This window comes from Gouania willdenowi, chromosome 4, assembly GCF_900634775.1.
Source record: "Gouania willdenowi chromosome 4, fGouWil2.1, whole genome shotgun sequence".
Taxonomy (NCBI): Eukaryota; Metazoa; Chordata; class Actinopteri; order Blenniiformes; family Gobiesocidae; genus Gouania; species Gouania willdenowi.
Window position 1 is genome coordinate 32,565,739 of NC_041047.1, and position 20,115 is coordinate 32,585,853.

Genomic DNA, 20,115 nt, shown 5'->3' on the forward strand with positions numbered 1-20,115 from the left:
AAGTATCAATTCAAACAGGCATCAGAAAACCTGCCAAAAAATTGTGCTTTTTATTGACTTAATGTTGTACAACAAAAACTGTACGTCACGGTTTAAATTCATGGAAACTCCTCTTGCACCACATATTGTTTACAGCTATAGTATTGAACAACACATGGGTTGGCTGGTGATTCAATGCCAATATTAAATCAGATGTTAAATCTTGAGACAAAAGTTGGATCAGAAAAGCACATATTCATGTGAAATATTTGATTTTCTTACAAATAGGGCACAAAATGCATGTACATGTGTGTGACTTCTCTTTTTCTCCTTGCAAGAATGAATTTAATCAAAAGTTATCAAGACATTTTTCATGGTGAAGCTAAAGGAAAACTATGACATCAGTAAATCTGCCCATTATTTTCTGCTTGCACAGAGTAAAGTTTGAAAGCCCATGATAAGTAATCTAACACTTCTACCTCTAATGAGTATCCATCATATATTTGAGATGAACTTTGTAAATGTTGAAGTATAACACAGCTGAGGTTAAGGCTATTGGTCAATTTAAATGAGGGCACTGCAGAAAAATCTGCACCTCTGGATACCAGGAATATCATAACACAGTATACGACTGTATCTTATCATTTATCTCTCAACACTAACTTCCCATCATTGGTTAAGAATATCAGCATCTCAGTGACTGCACAAGTTATATCATCGTCACTGAGGACCATTGTTGGAGCCATTCTACCCAGTAGATGCTAAAATGGAAACATCAGGAGTTATCTTTAAACATTTAAATGTTTTCATCATTGTAAAAACACTGTGGCTGCTTCAATGAGAACTAGCAGTGAATTGGAGAAAATCTAAATTGATTCCTAAAACTATAAGAAGCATAGCCATGGTGACTAATGCACTGCAGTAATATAGCAGAGAAACATATTTTCCAAAGGGTACATCCATGCTATAAAGACCTTGAAGCATCAGCAGATTTCTTGTTTTTGCTTAGTCTAGTTTCTGCTTACTGAACAAATCAGAGGACAATTCACTGCAGTGTTGTGTTGCTGTCAACATTTCCCTTCTGTTGAAATATAAAAAAGCTCCTGGGATGATGTGCTGAGGTCACCAGCCAGATGTGAGATCTTCTTGTGAAAGCATCTGTTCCACACTGATTGGAACAGTGACCCTGCCCTGACGCTGCTTGCTGAAAGAGGCACCTCCAGGACGTACTTAAAAGAAGGGTTGGGTAATATGGAGGTATATAATGTGACCTAAAATAAGGTTGAGGGGTAGGAGGTCTATGTAAAGTTTATATTGTATCGGTTAATTTAGGAAATTAGAAGTTAAGTGGGCAATATTGCCTTGATATTGGATATTGCTACAAAGCTATTACGAACATATCTTCCTAAAAGCACACTTGATAATTCAAGGAAACCAACCAATCCATTATGAAAGCAATGGATGCAACAACTTCCACAGTGAACATTGATAATGATTCAATATTACGGACATGAGGTCTTGATGTACAACTACTGCCTGGGTTAGCAACGTATATGCAACAGTGAATGTTTGTGTCATCAGCCCATGTTATTTCTTTAGTTTCCTGTGCTGGTTAAGGTTTAGCTGGTATATTTATAAACCTATACAGCAATTATGCAGCGATCTGATAACAATCATGGTTGTATTGATGACTATTAAAGGTGCAGTCTGCAACATGTGAAAACTAGGACAATTTGAGCTAGCATGACCTTATTTAAACTCCACCCCCTCTTCCCCCTCCCATCAGTGCTCTATCCAAAACAAAACAAATATTTACCTTTCCAACATAAAGACAAAAACCTCTGCATTACTTTTCAGGCACTTCAGATCCTCATTTACTTCCACCCTTCAAAAGTCTGCTAAGAAATGTGGAAGAAGGGAGAACAGAGGGGGGCATCGGCAAGATGAGACATAAATGCAAATGATTGGTTCTTTCTATTCAAACCGAATGACAGGTAATGGCCAAGTTTTTTTAGGATTTCAGCTGCTACAGAGGTCTAACTCTTTTTGTTCCTTTTTCTGAATACTTAGGAGCGGATTCACTAAAGGTTTAGGGGTAATAAAACGTTTGCAAATGTCAGTCCATACGCTAATAAGTCGTACAAATCCCAGGGAATCAGGAGTACGCGTTTCCCTCTAATGTAAACATATATAGTAGGCGGAGCTCACAAGGGGAGCAAAAAATGGGAGGGGGAAATGCAAATAAATGTATGCAGGGAAAGCAATGCAATTCATCAAAGCAGTGCTGACAGTAGTGATATTTGTGAGGAGGCATGGCAGGGGAGAGGAAAGATGAATCTATCTCTCTATCTACAGTATCTATCTATCTATATATATATATATATATCTACAGTATCTATCTATCTACAGTATCTATCTATCTATCTACAGTATCTATCTATCTATCTATCTATATATATATATATCTACAATATCTATCTATCTATCTATCTATCTACAGTATCTATCTATCTATCTATATATATATATATATATCTACAATATCTATCTATCTATCTATCTATCTATCTATCTATATATATATATATCTATCTATATATATATATATATATCTACAGTATCTATCTATCTATATATATATCTATCTATCTACAGTATCTATCTATCTATCTATCTACAGTATCTATCTATCTATCTATCTTTATATATATATATCTACAGTATCTATCTATCTATCTATATATATCTACAGTATCCATCTATCTACAGTATCTATCTATCTATCTATCTATCTATATATATATCTATCTACAGTATCTATCTATCTACAGTATCTATCTATCTATCTATCTACAGTATCTATCTATCTATCTATCTATCTATATATATATATATATATATCTACAGTATCTATCTATCTCTCTATCTATCTACAGTATCTATCTATCTATCTACAGTATCTATCTATCTATCTATCTACAGTATCTATCTATCTATCTATCTATCTATCTACAGTATCTATCTATCTATCTACAGTATCTATCTATCTATCTATCTATCTATCTATATATATATATATATCTATCTACAGTATCTATCTATCTATCTCTCTATCTATCTACAGTATTTATCTATCTATCTACAGTATCTATCTATCTACAGTATCTATCTATCTATCTACAGTATCTATCTATCTACAGTATCTATCTATATATCTATCTATATATATATATCTATCTACAGTATCTATCTATCTATCTATCTATCTATCTACAGTATCTATCTATCTATCTACAGTATCTATCTATCTATCTATCTATATATATATATCTATCTACAGTATCTATCTATCTATCTATCTATCTATCTACAGTATCTATCTACAGTATCTATCTATCTATCTACAGTATCTATCTATCTATCTATCTATCTATCTATCTATCTACAGTATCTATCTATCTATCTACAGTATCTATCTATCTATCTACAGTATCTATCTATCTATCTATCTATCTACAGTATCTATCTATCTATCTACAGTATCTATCTATCTATCTATCTATCTATCTACAGTATCTATCTATCTATCTATCTATCTATCTATCTATCTATCTATCTATCTACAGTATCTATCTATCTATCTATCTACAGTATCTATCTAACTCAGGATATTGAGCAAGAGAATGACGCTCTCAATAATCCATGGTGTTTTGCTACTTGTACAAATTGTTTTGAGAAATGCACTTACTGTTTTGCAAACGTCGAGGATGATTCGAGAAATATACCAAAGCCAGTGAGAAAAACTGTACAATAAACACTAATCATTATTTCATATTATCAATAAAATAAAAATAGTGGAAAAGCAAAATGTTTTTTTAGAAACTGTAAACATTGGCAAAGACAAAAATGACATTGCACAAAAAAAACTGAAGTACAAATTCCTTTTTAAACAGAGAGCTGTAGTGGTGCATTCTAAGATCACAGTGTTAAATATAAATATTGGGCTTACTTTATTACGTATCTATTTATATACCGTATAAGGGATTTTGGGGTCTGTTGGTTGCTATTGGAGCTTAAACACAAATGTTCAGATAAACACACCCTTCCACATTCAATTAATATAACCCAATATATTTTGTACTGTGTGAAAAAACTTGGCTACCTGGAGAAAAAGTGTAATTGATATACAACAAAGTCAAACCCAGGGCATTCTTGCTGTGATGCCAAAGAGCTAATAATAATGAGTAATCAAAGTTTTTGCCTCTATGAGCTAGAGGCTAAAATGTGTCCATTAAATTGGATAAAAAATGCATTTTGATTAAAAATAACAGGTTTTAGAACATGACTTCAAGATACTTTTTTGTGGGTCTTAAAAAAAAAAAAAAAAAAAAAAAGTGAATGTAACCATGTCGGAAATAAACTGAATAAATAAATAAAAAATAAATCATACTTAAGTAGGGTGTTGCGTCACCCTCTTTAATCTCTACAGACTGCTTCAACACACAGACCGATATGGACCGGGATCGAGCCCTCAGCCTCACGACCCCGGGGTCGACCACTCTGCCACCTGAGCCACAGTCCCCCCACCCCCCTATCATCTTATAATAAACAATGCAAAGCTATCGAGTGCTCAGTGTGCAGACAAGGGAGAAAAAAACCAATATAATAAATAAACAATAAAAGACCGAGTTATACCAGAGTTACGACATTCCTCTTAAGGCACCACAGACATAGAAAGCTTTAAAGTTAAATTGTATTTTCTTTGCTGTATTTGCACGACCTTTGCATCCATGTAACCTTGTTTATCCTGAAATGTTCTTCAGCTGTGTCCTCTGCTTTAAAAGGCTTGTTCCACTTACTTTTGTAGTAGATGGCATTGGCGAGCACCAGCCTGGTCATAATGTCCACCACTACTTCAACCAGCATGTCCACGATTTGAATTGTTGAGAATTTATATGCAGGGAAGTTGCAATTCATTTTGATTTATATTGCACTTATGATGACACAGGCTTCTCATTGCTTTCGGGTCAAAACCCTAAAAAAAGATTAGAAAAAAACAAATGATTGACTGAAACACAACTCCACTTTCCTTCTTCTTAGAATAGAACAAAATTATTATTTTTCTTTATTTAACACATAAACAAAAGAACACAAACAATTGAAAATAAAAATAAATTAAAAAAATTCCAAAGAACATCAACAACAACAAAAAGAGAATGCATTCAATATTTGCAGGAAGATGCAGAAAACCCACAAGGGCTGATTTGTTTTAAAAATGACATGCATTTACAATCAGATAAATAGCATTAAGAACCTATACACTGTTACTGATTACAAGTTTTGGCCAACATATTTCTTTATATCTTTTTTTTTTTTCCATCATTGTAGATGAGTTATTATTAAGCAAATCAGAAAATTGACACCACAATTTACAATATCTATATATTCAATTAAACTGGGTTTTGGATGTCACACACTTTGGTAAATAAAAGTCTTTATTATGGTGAGTGCAGTATGAACCTTTGAAATAATCCTAAAATAAAATATTAAATGCTTAGGTATTGTGCTTTGATTAAACTGGATTTTATGCATATAAATACATTTTTGATATATAGTAATATTATAAATATTTAGAATACTGGGTTTATTAAAAATAAAAGCAAATGATGTCAGTGGCTTTGAATGAGTTACAGTTATTATGAAGCGCTTTTATAACAATTTAAATGTTGTTTAAAGTAGATGTCACGGGTAGCAGACAGGACCCAATTGCAGGACTCAGAGGCAGGATTGTGTTACAAAGTCTTTATTTTAACCACATATAGCACCGACTGACGTGAGGAACAGGGCGATCCTCAACCTGGGGTGTGCGGCCGACCTGGACTCCAGACTGACGAGTAGGACGGACCAGACGTGAAAGACTAACAGACCAACAAGGAAGATACACACAGACAGGATATATATAGGTGACGTGATTATAGCAGATTGACTACAGGTGTGGTGCTGACAGGAACGCCCAGAACATGTGACCCTCCCACTTGCTGAAGGTGATCCTCAGCCTAGTCCCTGACAGTAGATGGGTAAGTGCTAGCCCAAACTATATTACAGTATGAAATGTAAGGATAAATTAAACTGTAATATAGTATGAGGATACATTTGGACTATTTACTTTTCTTATTATATCAAATAATTTGTTAATCTTCCGAGTTAATTGAACAGAAGAAATTAAAAGTAGTTAGAAAAGTTTTTTACCACTAAAAATAATATAGTTTGATTTTTTAATGTTAATAAATAATTTGTTTAACTAAAAACATGTATCAAAAGCAGATAATTCCACATTGGCTTGGTTAATAGATGGTTTGAGTATTTGAATTTAAATTAGATATAACTAAAGCTGTATCATAAGCAATCATTATTGGAGACATTACATAAATCAAAATAATAATGGTCCTAATATGGATCCCTGTGGAACACCAAACTGTCCCACAGGGACAGAATTGCAACCGTTGATGCAAACAAACAGATTTATTACTAATGTAATTTTGTAACCATTTGAAAGCAATTCCCTGAAAACGATATTTTTTGAAAGAAGAATGTTATGATTTACAGAATCAAAGGCTTTTGACAAATCAAGAAAAATGCTCCAAACTAATTTATTCATCTCTAATTCAGACTATTTAGATTAACTAAGGCTATTTAAGTTCTATGATTTTTATGAAAACCATATTGATGCTTACAAAGAATTGACTTTTGGGTTAAATGTATGTCAGTCAAGTGTGTGTGTGTAATGTGTTTTGTTGTTTTTCCTTATGTATTTTGTAATTATTTATTGTCTGTTTTGCTGTATCTGTCATTTGTTGTAATCTTGAGGACCCCCTCGAAAATGAGATAATTGATCTGAAGGGGCTTATCCTCTAAATAAATAGATTTGAAATGAGAGAAAATCCTATTATAAATAACTTTCTCTAATACTTTTGAGAAACATGGTAAGACAGATATAAGTAGGTCTATAGTTTTTAAAAACTTCCTGTCATCTGCTTTAAACAAAGGAACAGCTTTTGCTATTTTTCCATCCTCAGGTATACAACTCCAGTGTTTAAAGAGAAATATTTTATTATTGTTATGATGATTATTATTATGATTAATATTATGATTATTATTATATATTTTATTTTATTTTTTTAATGCTATTTAAACTAAGGATAGAAAATAGAAAATGATCCATAGGTAACAGGTAAACACAACTAAGTAAATATATGTTTTCTTTTTAAACCATGGTTAAAACATGTTTCTTGCTGACAGGAGCGCTGTGCTGCGTTCACAGACCGCAGGCTCTGCTGTTACAAGGCTTCGCGCTGCATGCTGGGATAAACAGAGCTCTTGTTTACGGATTGTAGAGCAGTGTGTGTCTCGGATATAGAAACACTTATTTACTGTGCTTACACTGCAGTCTGACTTTGGCTCATTGCACTGCCGTTAGAGGCACCGTTTTGTGGGCTGGACGTGTCCTCTGCTGTCCCACAAACTGAGGACATTTAGTTTTTGCACCGTCACCGTCACACAGGACACAATCACAGGTTTGTACTCGACAGGACTGCGAAAACAACACGTGAACGCAACACTGCTCTAGTGAGCTTTGGAAGTTTTATGTAGATTACATTGTGCTTCTTTTGTGATTGCTGTTACACTTAAGAGTCTTTAAATGGGTTTAAAACACTTCAAACTGATTCAAATCATAGTGATTTGCTTAGTTTTTTCAGTCTCATGTTAATAGTTCAGGTCTGACAAATATAGCTCCTTTTTACATTATTGTTTTGTTTTTATGATATAGTTATTGCCTACCAGTAAACATAATTAATAATGTGATAATATAGTTAGAATTATTAATAATAATAAATAATATTTATTATTATTGTTATTATTATTACTAGGGGTGTGTATTGTATGGAAGCCAGTTTCCACCACTAAAAAAAAAAAAATCACCAAGGAAAGTCATAATTATGGAAAACAAAGTCATAATTATGAGAAATAAAGTCATAATTATGAGATGGAAAGTCATAATTATGAGTTAGTAAAGTCATAATTATGAGATGGAAAGTCATAATTATGAGTTAGTAAAGTCATAATTATGAGATAGAAAGTCATAATTATGAGTTAGTAAAGTCATAATTATGAGATAGAAAGTCATAATTATGAGATACTTAAAGACATTTACAGCAGCTTGTTCATGTGGTGAGTAGCTGACACTGAGCGATGGCTGATAAGACTATTAAAGACTACTTTAGACGGGGCTTTACAAATGATGAAATACTTTTGTTTGTTTGCAAATTCACATAGAAATATGCTGAGTAAACGCACCCTTGAAAATATACTAAGCAAAAAGAGTCTCTAGCGTTGAAAGGATAAAACTGATGTGGCTGAAGTAGAGCATGGTTTATTCAACAACACATGGAGATTTCTGGTCAGTGCCATGGGTACAGATGGATGTACCAAAAATGTTTCTATCTCATAATTATGACTTTACTAACTCATAATTATGACTTCCTATCTCATAATTATGACTTTCTAACTCATAATTATGACTTTCCTTGGTGATTTTTTTAATTTCTTTTAGTGGCGGAAACGGGCTTCCATAGTATTGCTTGGCATCTGGCGATATGATTCGTATATAATCTGCCTGTGGCTTTTAAACCAACTTTGACTTTAGTGCAAAATTACTTTAGTGCAACTTAACTGAGGTATATGCCTAGAACAACAAATACATGCAGAAAATTAGTACTTTCTTTTTAGATTTTATTAAAAAAAACACAAGCTGGTCAACATGCAAAGGTTTCAGAACACTTCTTTGTGCGGTTACAATGTCTCCTGCAGTGGAAAAGACTTTCCTGGTTAAATAAAAGTTAAAAAAAAAAACATTTTATTTTTTTTTAAAATAAAAAAAATTAAATAGATTAATTTAGAAACAATCCAAGAATCTTGCGACGTTTTATCATGGAATATCGCCGAATCAATTTTTTTCAACACCCCTAATTATTATTACTATGGTTGTTGTCAGACTATAAATATGTCAATTCATTTCATGTATTTATTTTAAGTTAAAAATTATTTTACTGTGACTTTGAACCTTGCTTTGGAGTTTGCATGTTTTCCCTCGCCTGTGTGGGTTTTTCTCCAGCTTCCTCCCACAGTTCAAAAACCAATGCTTTTAAAGTTGAACATAAAACTACAGAGCATGAATATGATGATTTGCATGCTGACATTTACATTTGTCAGTGGCTATCTGTATGGTTGCCGTATCAATATACCAACATTCTATTGTTGAACTATGTTATGGTGCTTGTAAAGCAAGAGGAACCACCACACTACTGTTTTTTTTTAGGTTTTGTTTGTTTTTTTTATCTGATTTAGCAAATAATACAAATGAATCACTATATTTTTAGATTATTGTAATAGTTATGGTTTGCAGCCATAGCGTATCACAATATTAGTAGTAGTAGTACACAATTGTTCCTATTGTATAAAACTCTAACAATTGTGTTTTAACTTTCTTTCAGAAAAATAACCAACACGTTTCAGGAAGATATCTTAATCCACCCGAATGTAAGTCAGTATTTTTAAACCTTTATTTATATTTATTCAATGTTCCATGCTGTTTTATACTTGTTCAGTTTTTCTTGGCTATTATTGATTATTGTATTGCCTCTTTTAAGTCATGATGTTTATTAAATAGGTGAAGGTGAAGCTCATTGTTTTTCTAGTTCCTTTGTTTTTCATTAGGTTTCTGCTCAATGTCATCGTAGATATGCATGAGCAGCCACGGGGCAGAAAGCAGGACATTTCTCACTGATTACAGAAAATGACAAGGAGTTGTGTTGTTAACTGCATAAACCAACAAAAGAATACATTGTTTAAAGTCCTGAGGGGATCGCTTCCCTTTGTTAAAAGAAGATGATTATGGTTTTGAGAAAATCTGAGGCACTCAGAGGGACTGTAGTTAAAAAGCCTTTATTCCATGAGGGCTACAGAATCATCTGCATCCCCTGAAAGTCAGCTGACGACAGGTCCCTAGCTATACATACATATCTGTCAGAGACTCAGGTAGTTCTGATCCAGATTCTGATGCTGTGTCTGAGTCTTTAGCTGTGTTCATTGATGTAATTTTATGGATCTATAGATTTATATTCATTCTGATTTGTGACGCAATGAAGGACAAAGAGATTTTTGAAATCTCTTTGTCTATGAAATTACGTTTTATTACATTTGAGTCAGGGAGAACTTACAAACAACCTACATCTACACTGATATCAGTAAAGTCTTTCACCCTGTGGTTGCGCGTGCACCACCTAGTATTGTTTGTAGACGAAAAAGTCATCTATGATTTTGAATCCGCTTTGACTCCTTTTTGAATGTCTTGTACAGGAACAGAGATACTGCAAAGCGTCTCATTGAGCGCTACTTTCGGCAGTTGACTGAAGGTTGTGGAAATACCAACTGCACAAATGAGATGTGTGCATCATGTCATGAGTTTCGACCTTTGGATAACAATTCAGCAGCTGCCAAAGCCCTGGAGCTGTTTAAGATGAATGCAGAGCTCTGTGACTATCACCCCTCCATCAGTCACACCATAGGTGGAAATACTGAGACAGATAATAAGATGAGCAACAAGGACCCTTGTTCCCCCACAGAGGACTTTTCTGGTAGCGTTGTATAAACTTTTTACTCTTAAAATCACTTACTTTTAACCAATCCCTAATCTCATTGTTGTCTCTATGTTGTTGCAGATGTTCGTTACCTCACAGAAGACACATTGTGTTTGATCCTGAAATTCTGTGAGGAACAAGGAAATTATAATGTTCTTGCTCGTGTCATTGGAAGAGTTTTTTCAAATGCTGAAGCTCTGATGAAAAGTTTCAGGAAGGATAATCCAAATACAAACCCTGATCTTGGAGAAGAGAATCATGGAACTTCAGCCACCTCCTCATCAGCTACTACACCTGAAGAGAATCCACACAAAGTGTTCGACCCCAATGAGGTTACAGTTGACGTCAACGCCATTAGAAGAGTGTACGACAAGCTGCTGTGCATTGAACAAGTGGAGAATGTTCTTGTAAATGCAATGACATACCTTACTCCCAACGTAGAACTTGATCTGGAATATCTTGATGTGTACGAATCAAATCCAGACTATCTGAATATTTTTATAATTGTGATGGAGAATAGTAACCTTCACAGCCCGGAGTATCTTGAAGTAGCCTTACCGCAGTTCTGTAAGGCAATGAGCAAACTTCCTGTGGCTGCTTTAGCTCGGTTAGCAAGGCTTTGGTCGGGGTTTGGTCTTCCGCACATCCGCCGTATGATGGAAACCTTCCAGCAGCTCATCACGTTCACAGTAGTTAGCAACGAATATGATTCAGATAACCTGGTTAATGATGATGAGACGGTGGTAGCTGCAACCCAGTGCCTAAAGATAGTTTTCTATGCGAGTATCCTTGGAGGAGAGTTGGATAGAGAGCACAATGAAGAAGAAGAGGAAGACTCTGATTCAGATGAGCTGACACTGCATGAGTTGCTTGGTGAGGAACGTCTCTATAAGACAGGACCTCCAGTCGACCCTCTCGAGAATGAACTGTGCATCCGGTCTGTAGATAGCAGGAAGCCTCTCATTCCTTTTGAAGATTTCGTCAATGATTCGCTGAATGATGTGGTGGAAATGGACAAAGATTTCACCTTCTTTAAAGTGAATGCTGAAACCAAGTTTTCTTTCCAAAGCTGCCCGTTTATTCTCAATATCGTGACTAAGAATCAAGGGCTTTACTATGACAACAGGATAAGGATGTATAGTGAGCGCCGCCTCACTGCCCTTTACAGCATGGTGCAAGGCCAGCAGCCAAACCCCTATCTTAAACTTAAAGTGCGCAGAGACCACATTATAGATGACGCCCTCGTGAGAGTGAGTTCACTTCACTGTCACATGTACTTGGGAATTAAAACAAAGGATCTGCCTTGTTTGAACTAAGTCTGTCCTCTGTTGTAGCTGGAGATGATTTCTATGGAGAACCCATCCGACCTCAAAAAGCAGTTGTTTGTAGAGTTTGAAGGAGAGCAAGGTGTAGACGAAGGAGGAGTTTCAAAGGAGTTTTTCCAGTTGGTTTTGGAGGAAATTTTCAATCCAGACATTGGTGAGGATTCTGGTTGCAATTCTAATAAACTTGCCATCTTGTTTCTGCAACCAAAAAATACAGAACATAAATGTTCAAAACACAAATTTACTAATGGTTTTGTCTACACACAGAAATTAATATGCCTTTGAAAACGGGAAAGCACTCAGAGAGCGCAGACCTGTGCCATGCCATGGCAGTCCCCTATATTGCATTGTCACCTAGATTTGGGATATTGATCTAGATCATCCCCAAAATTTAGTCACTTTTTTGAATCTCATTTAATATTTTTTCTAAAGATTTAATCAAAATGCATTTATCAGTTTTTCAGTTAGACTGTTCTCAGATAGAATAAACGCAGGCAAAAACATAGTCTCTTAGGTAAAGATAATGATGTCACTGCAGCATACTTCTATTTTATTTTCTGTAACCTTTGTACAGAAACAGATGAGTCTACATCTTGGTTTGTATAGCATATAGGCTAAAAACACATTTCAAATATATAAAAGCTATCTTGTATCTGTGTTTTTTAGTCAGATTTTCAGCTCTTTCCTTTATGAACTAAATCATGGCTTTTTGCGGTAGACAGGTTTACAAAGGTGTATCAAACGTTATCCCATGCTAAGCTATGCTAATAGCTGTTAGTTCCAACTAAATATATAATTAACTAATATGTAAATAACTCAAATGTTTGAGTAGTTGTTAATACCTGTTTTCTCATCATCTCTCTTCACAGGAATGTTCACCTATGACGATGAGTCAAAACTTTTCTGGTTTAATTCTTCGTCGCTGGAAAACGAAGCTCAGTACTCTCTTATTGGAATTGTTCTCGGACTCGCAATTTACAACAACTGCATCCTTGATGTCCACTTCCCTATGGTGGTTTACAGGAAGCTCCTTGGGAAGAAGGGAACCTACTTGGACCTATCAGATTCACACCCTGTACAGTAACTGTATAGTCTAATATTGCATATCACTTCAGTATTTGCAAAACGTGCATGTACACATCAGGAAACTCCATGTGTTTTGTATTGACAGGTCAAAGTATAAAGAAGTTTTGCACTTTTTTTTTAATACGTTGAAATTGTATCTTTTGAGGGCTCAATGGACAAGCTAAACACATCTGATGTTGCAGGTTCTCTACCAAAGCCTTAAGGGAATACTTCAACATGACGGTAATGTGAAGGACGACATGATGCTCACCTTCCAAATATCACACACAGATCTTTTTGGAAACCCAGTTTTATACGATTTAAAAGAGCACGGAGAGCAGATACCTGTTACTGAGGAGAACAGACAGGTCAATGTTTTTACTGGTATTGTACAATTAATGTAACAGCTTTTTACCTATTAACATTTAGAAAAGCACAGCTCGATCATAAGTAACTCTCAGGTATAAATGAAATGTGTTCCTTATATTTGCCTTAATGTTCCTTTTACAGGAGTTTGTGGATCTTTTTGCTGATTACATTTTGAACAAAAGTGTGGAGAGGCAATTCAAAGCTTTCAAAAAAGGTTTTCTGATGGTCACAAATGAGTCCCCGCTGAAACATTTGTTTAGACCAGAGGAAGTTGAACTGCTCATCTGTGGAAGCAGGGTAAGACAATTCATCTTACACATGATTCATTATTTAACCAGTCCCAGTGCAATCTTCTGTCACTTCACAGAAACTCGACTTCGAAGCTCTTGAAAAGACGACAGATTATGACGGAGGTTACAACAGAGAAACCCAAGTTATCAAGTAAGTGTGACCTAAGAGTTCAATCTTCTATTATCAGTGTCTCAGAATTTTTCTTTTTGCTCATTTGCAGAGACTTCTGGGAAATTATTCATTCCTTTGGAGATGAGCAGAGGAGGTTGTTTCTTCAGTTCACCACTGGCACAGACAGAGCTCCTGTTGGAGGACTCGGCAAATTAAAAATGATAATCGCCAAAAATGGGTCAGACACGGACAGGTATGGCTTATTATTCTTGCACACACTATAATTTTAATCTTTGGTTTTATTAAGAATGCCTTGGGCATTGTTATTAATAATATAATTATACATTGACAAATGATTTTAAGGTACTACCAATAAATAATCATAAACTATTCGAATGCTCATGTAAGCCAGTCAATTCTGAAATACTGGATCCAATACACAAACCAAGCTCTGGTATTGTGTAGTATATACATTTTAGAACACCCTAATTTTTCCAGTTATTTATTGCAATTCAAGTCAGCAAGTCCAATTAATAGCTTGAATATGTACAAAGGTAAGTGCTGAACAGCCAGGGGTAAAAAAAATAAAAGGTTTGGTTACCCAAAACTGAAAAATAATGTAACATTTCAGAATTATACAAATAGGCCTTTTTCAGGGAACACGAAGCTGTTGTGCAGCTGAAGGTTGAATCAACCTTAAAAGCTGGTGCTACTAATTCCTACAGATGTTCCAACTTTTCTTGATTACTTCCAACCCCCTCTGTCTGCATAAAAGCAGTGTTGGAACACACTGTGGTACCACACCCTCATGAGCATCAGTTGATTTTTCAACTCAAATTGGTTATTTGTTCTATGCTTTCATTTTAGACTGCAATGACACAATAAACTCAATAATTGTCAGTAAAAAACTGGAAAAAGTGTGGTGTTCTAAAACCTTTGACCGGTAGTGTATACACTATACTCCTGATCAAAATTTTAAGACCAGTTGAAAAATTGCAAGTATTTAAATTTTTCACTGTTGGATCTTAAGAAGGTTCTAAGTAGAGCTTCAAAATGCAAAGAGAAGAAATGGGAGTGAAACAAAAACAAAAAAATTGCAAGGAACAATAAAAATGAAACAGTCTGTTCATCGGTTGATCAAACGTTTAGGACTGCAGCCTTTAAAAGCCAAAGTTTGTGCAAAATGTGGATTCAGTGTCATTTTCTGTCAGTTATTCACACTGTGATGACCTCCTAATGGTAAAGGCAAAAAAGTGTTCTCTCTTTGAACGTGGTCGGATTGTTGAGCTGTATATGCAAGACCTCTAGCCACGTGTCATTGCTGCTGAGGTTGGACGCAGTCATTTTGAACTTCTTAAAAGATCCTGAGGGTTATGTAACAAAAAAGTCAAATGGTAGACCCAAAACATTTTCCCTGGGCCGGAGGATCCGTTTGGCTGTCCGTCAAGGCATGGGATGATCCTCTCCCCAAATTAAGGTAGTTACTGGTCCCGACTGCAATTCACTACATCAGACGGCATCTGCAAGGGAAGGAGGCACCATCATAATCTGGGGTGCCTTTTTCTTCATTGGAACAATGGAACTTTAGGTTGTGCAGGGGCGTCAAACAGCGGCTGGCTATGTGGAGATGTTGCAGGGGCTATTCCTCATGACTGGAGGCCCTCATCTGTGTGGTTATGACTGGTTTTTCAACAGGACACCACTGTCGTTTACAATCCCCGCCTGACAAAGGACTTTTTCAGAGGAATAATGTCACTCTTGGATCATCCTGTGTATTCCCCTGAACCCAATGAGAACATTTGGGGATGGATGACAAAGGAAGTTTACAAAAATGGACATCAGTTCCAGACAGTAAGTGCCTTCCGATAGCCGCTAGCCTCGTGGAAATACTATTAGCATGCCGAAACACATTTTTGAGGTGATTAACAAGAATGTGCAGCAACTCATTTTTGAGGTATGGTCCTAAACTTTTGATCAGCTGATGAACGGCCTATTTCAGTTCAATTCTTGTTTACAATAAATTGCTGGCTCAAATTTGTTTTTGTCTCACTCCCATTTCTTCATTTTGAATTTTGAAGCTCTACTTAGAACCTTCTTAAGATCCAACAGTGCAAAATGTAAATTTTTGAAATTTTTCAACTGGTCTTGAAATTTTGATCAGGAGTGAGGAAAACCATTGTTTTCACATTTACAAGCGTATTAGAAGTACTTCATAAGAAGAGGCACATGTACAAGGCCTTTTTCTTTTTTCCTGGTTCAGCCGATGATCAGTTCTTAGAATTGCTTGAACTACTTTGTGGTGCATTCTGATATTTGCAGGCTTGTTCAAAGCTGGGCAACGGAAGGTTTTAGTACCTGGTTCTATTGGTCAGAGTGACATATACCGTACTTTTCAGGTTCAAACATGAAAGTAATGCCTATTTGTTCTAAAACTGAACCTTGTGAAACTCCCTGATTAACTCTGGTGTACACAGAGATTATTAGCATGAACAAAGTGGTATCGTCTGATAAGTAGGATTTAAAACAACCTACTGCTGCTCATTTAACCCCAGTAGCCCTGGGCCGGAACTGGGACCAATTTTTGTCTGATGACTAATCCTTTGTTTGAAGACAGCAGGATGAACTGGGATTAGTTTTCTTCTGTTGAAGAGTAGAAATAAGGTTAAAAAAAAAAATTACAAAGTGTTGACAGAAGTGTTCCTCCACAGATACTAAAAGTTAGTTGAATGCAGCTGTAGGAAGCAGAAATCCCTGCGAGGCAGATGAGAAGTCAGGATGCAACATTTTAAAAGTTATAATTCAGTTTATAATGATGTAGTAGTACTCAACTGTCCTCATTTTAGGACTTACCAATGTTATCAATACTAAAGTGCGTCCTAAATCAAAGAAATTATCAATAAAAACATCACAGTGGGGATCACATTGTTGGGAAAAAAGTTCAAACCAGGATGATTACAGGGTGAATTATTTTAAAAGATATTTGAATAGTCTAAAAGAGAAAACTATTAAATAAAAAACAAGAAGGTATTAGTATGTAATAATATGCAGCAGTTGAATACTGCTAATAATGGGTTCAGACCCTTCAGTTGAGGACCCCCTGCAGTCACTTATATACTATTACTAGGGCTGGGCGATATAACGCTGTATCGATATTCGTTGAGATTTTTGCTTATATAAGTCTGAAAAGTCACAGAAAGCTCAAATGTTTTGTCACAAGTAGTCAACATGGTTTAAAAAATATGTGTACGGTAATATTAATACAAAAAGCTGTTGCCATTGCAGTGCACTTCTGTTGTCATTTTGTGTATAAATATTTATTTTTGTGTATTTTGAGTCATTTTTATATTTTTTGTTGTTTGTTTTTCTGTAATGTTTGTTTTATGGAGTAATTTTGTGAGTTTTTGTAGCCTTTTTGTATATTTTTGTTAATCTCTGTTGTTTTGTGTACTTTTTGTAGAAATATTCTTTAGTTTTTAGTTTTATTTTACTCATATAGTATATTTTTATTATAAATAGTGTGTGTGTGTGTGTGTCTACGTGTCTACATGTCTACCTACCTCCATCTCCTTCGTGCGTTATCTCTCACACACGTGTGCGCGTCATGCACATAATTTGTCGCAGGTTGTTGGGAGATTGAAAAAAAAAAAAAAAAAAAGACACACGGTAGTACCACAAAAAATAAACATTTTGCAACACCAAAGTCGCAACTCTCTCTCTCTCTAAACAGCTCTGTGTGAGTTCAGCATGTATATCCCGGTGTAGTGCACGCAGGTGCATCAGCCATGTGTTTACATTGTAGCTGCTAGCATCTTTCTTAACATAATAATAATATAAGAAGAAACACTCACCCTTGCGCAGAACAAACAACAATGATAGTGGAGCTGTGTTGTGGACCCATCCGCTCACAAAAACGTTACATTCCTCTGTTTGAAGAAGCAGAATGTTTGTGATATGGTCGGCTAATGGCTGTCAGCAAAGCCGCCGCCCACAGTCATGGAGACGGAATGTATATCACTGTAGCAAAACCAACTTAATGTAAATTTTTTCATGATACTGCTCCTTTATTTTCTTTTTACATTTTTTTTTTTTTAGCTTGGTTTAGTTTCTGATAATAAATGTAGCAGTCGTTACTTACCGAACTGTCTGCCTCTAAACTCCTCTCTGCACTGCCTCTCTCTCTCAAAGCACAAACTGCTCCCGCCCTCTCTCACAAGTTTTGCTGATACAACATGGCGACTGATAAAGATGGCACTTGGAGGTGTGTGTGCTTCTGTGTCTGATGTTGATGAGAAGGAAGTTAATGAAAAGGAGAAACTTGTTTGCAAGAAAAGGCACAACAGCTCACTTATTTGGATTTCAACTATCTCCAGAAAATGCCAAAATGAAGTTCCTAAATGTTCAAGCATCTACAACAGCTGCATAAGTTACAATAGAAAGAGTGTGGTTAACAGCTGCTGCAACCCAGACTTACGCTACAGAATATTCTCATTGGGGCTGTTCCTTATGGGGAATATTGGTGTCACGCGTTGACATTGTGCAGTTGACTTTTAATAAAAGATGCACAGTCATCTTTCTGGTAAGACTTTATTGAGCAAAAACATCAATGGATGTCGTATATCCATAGTATGATTTTTGGTTCAAATCGCCCACCCCTAACTAGATGCTCTCACTTTTTTTTTTAATAACATTAATAATTTAATTTTCCATTAAACCTTTCTGTTTGATGAAAATAAATGTTTCCTATTTTCTACAGCATCTGTTTGAAGCCATTGATTCCTCTGTGATTGTGAGTTCGTCAACACATAAAGAGACAGCAGCCTATGTGATGATGTTGTTAACCTGGTTTAATGATGTAGATGAGCAAAAATTACCATCAAGTAATGATTTTATTGTAGTCAGTAACGATAAGCTATATGATAAGAAATGCAATCAAGTGTTTTAACACACCATGGTTTTTTGTCTCATGACCAAACTGAAGTTACCACTTCCACCTCCTGATACTCAGTCAGCATTTTGATGGATCGTTGTAGTAATGCTCGGTCTGTATTTTTTGACTTTTTTTCACAGGCTACCAACCTCCCACACTTGCTTTAATGCCCTGCTGCTTCCTGAATACTCCTCCAAGGAAAAACTGAGAGAAAGGCTCCTTAAGGCCATCACGTATGGCAAAGGCTTCGGCATGCTGTGACACACCCACTCAGAAGTTTTCAGACTGCAGTAGAGTAACTGCCAAAAAGGAAGTGGCAGTCACCCCAGTGGTATCTGTCATTGTGTAATTGGGCAAGACACTTCACCCTCATTGCCTAGTTTGAATGTAGTGTGTGAGTGAGTGTTGGTGGTGGATGGAGGAGGAGCTGGTGGAGCACTATGGCAGCCTTGTTTCTGTCAGTCTGCCCCAAGGCAGCTGTGGCTACAATAGTAGTTTACCACCACTAAGTGTGGAGTGAAAGAATAATCCCTTAATTCTGTAAAGCGACTTTGAGTGTCCAAAAAAAGCACTAAATAAAATTGATGTATTATTATTATTATTATTATTAAGTATCAACAAATTCAAATGCCACACAGCAGAATGCTGCTGCACCTGTGCCTAAATTTAGTTTGACACGTGAGACTTCTAAGCACAAATGTGTGAAACTATTTGGGAAATGTTCGAGTGTCTTTGTGTGTCAGAGTTGAAACAGCAGCTCTATAGTAACATTTATTTTATGTTTTGTTTACAAGGAGCCTGGAAGCAAAGTCGGTCGGTATTTGAGCAAACTGTGAATCTGTTTTAACTGAACACATTTTTCGTAGTTTAGCGGGAGAAATTACAAACAGTAACAGCACTTAATCTGAGAAATGATTATAATGGAAGTAAGTAAAGAAATGATAATATAAAGAGATCAAACCCTCTGAAGCGGAGCACTGTTGTGTTTTGATGTGCATGCCTAAAACTGTGATAACCACAGTGTCAGATAATTTATACAAGTGTGTTGTTTTGTTTTTCAGTTTTTAAAATGCAACAGTTTTAACATCTCAGGCTTGTAGTGTGTTGTACTGATCAGTATAAGGCTTGTTTTCAAATGATATTTTAATGGTGGATTTTTAGTTTGAATTAAATAAATTTGAGCTTGATGTGAATGTGATTGGATTGTTTTGTTGCGACATAGAGGCTAAAAACCCTTTTCTTTTGTTGTTGGTTCGTTTACTGATGCCAAGTCGAAGTGTTACAGAAACTTTACTTAGTGAATTATCTCCATTGCACAGAGAATGTGCAGATAATGTGGAAATTCTCTGTA

General features: G+C 35.6%; 1 protein-coding gene across 3 annotated transcripts; it reads left to right on the plus strand.

Annotated features, from left to right (window-relative positions):
- The first annotated feature begins 7,312 nt into the window (after positions 1–7,312).
- On the plus strand, positions 7,313–19,957 carry ube3a (ubiquitin protein ligase E3A). 3 transcript variants are annotated; one of them, XR_003673915.1, is made up of 13 exons: positions 7,313–7,553; positions 9,531–9,576; positions 10,396–10,673; positions 10,758–11,926; positions 12,011–12,155; positions 12,871–13,076; positions 13,270–13,434; positions 13,577–13,732; positions 13,803–13,876; positions 13,947–14,090; positions 18,023–18,095; positions 18,591–18,623; positions 18,905–19,046. XR_003673915.1 is itself a non-coding variant. In XM_028444745.1 (11 exons), coding segments are annotated over exons 2-11 (2,460 nt in total). In that variant the 5' UTR covers positions 7,313–7,553; positions 9,531–9,574; the 3' UTR covers positions 19,026–19,957. The 3 variants fall into 3 exon arrangements, 1 of the variants encoding a protein (XP_028300546.1); XR_003673914.1 differs by having other exon boundaries at positions 18,023–18,623; XM_028444745.1 differs by lacking the exons at positions 18,023–18,095; positions 18,591–18,623 and having other exon boundaries at positions 18,905–19,957.
- The last annotated feature ends 158 nt before the right edge of the window (positions 19,958–20,115 follow it).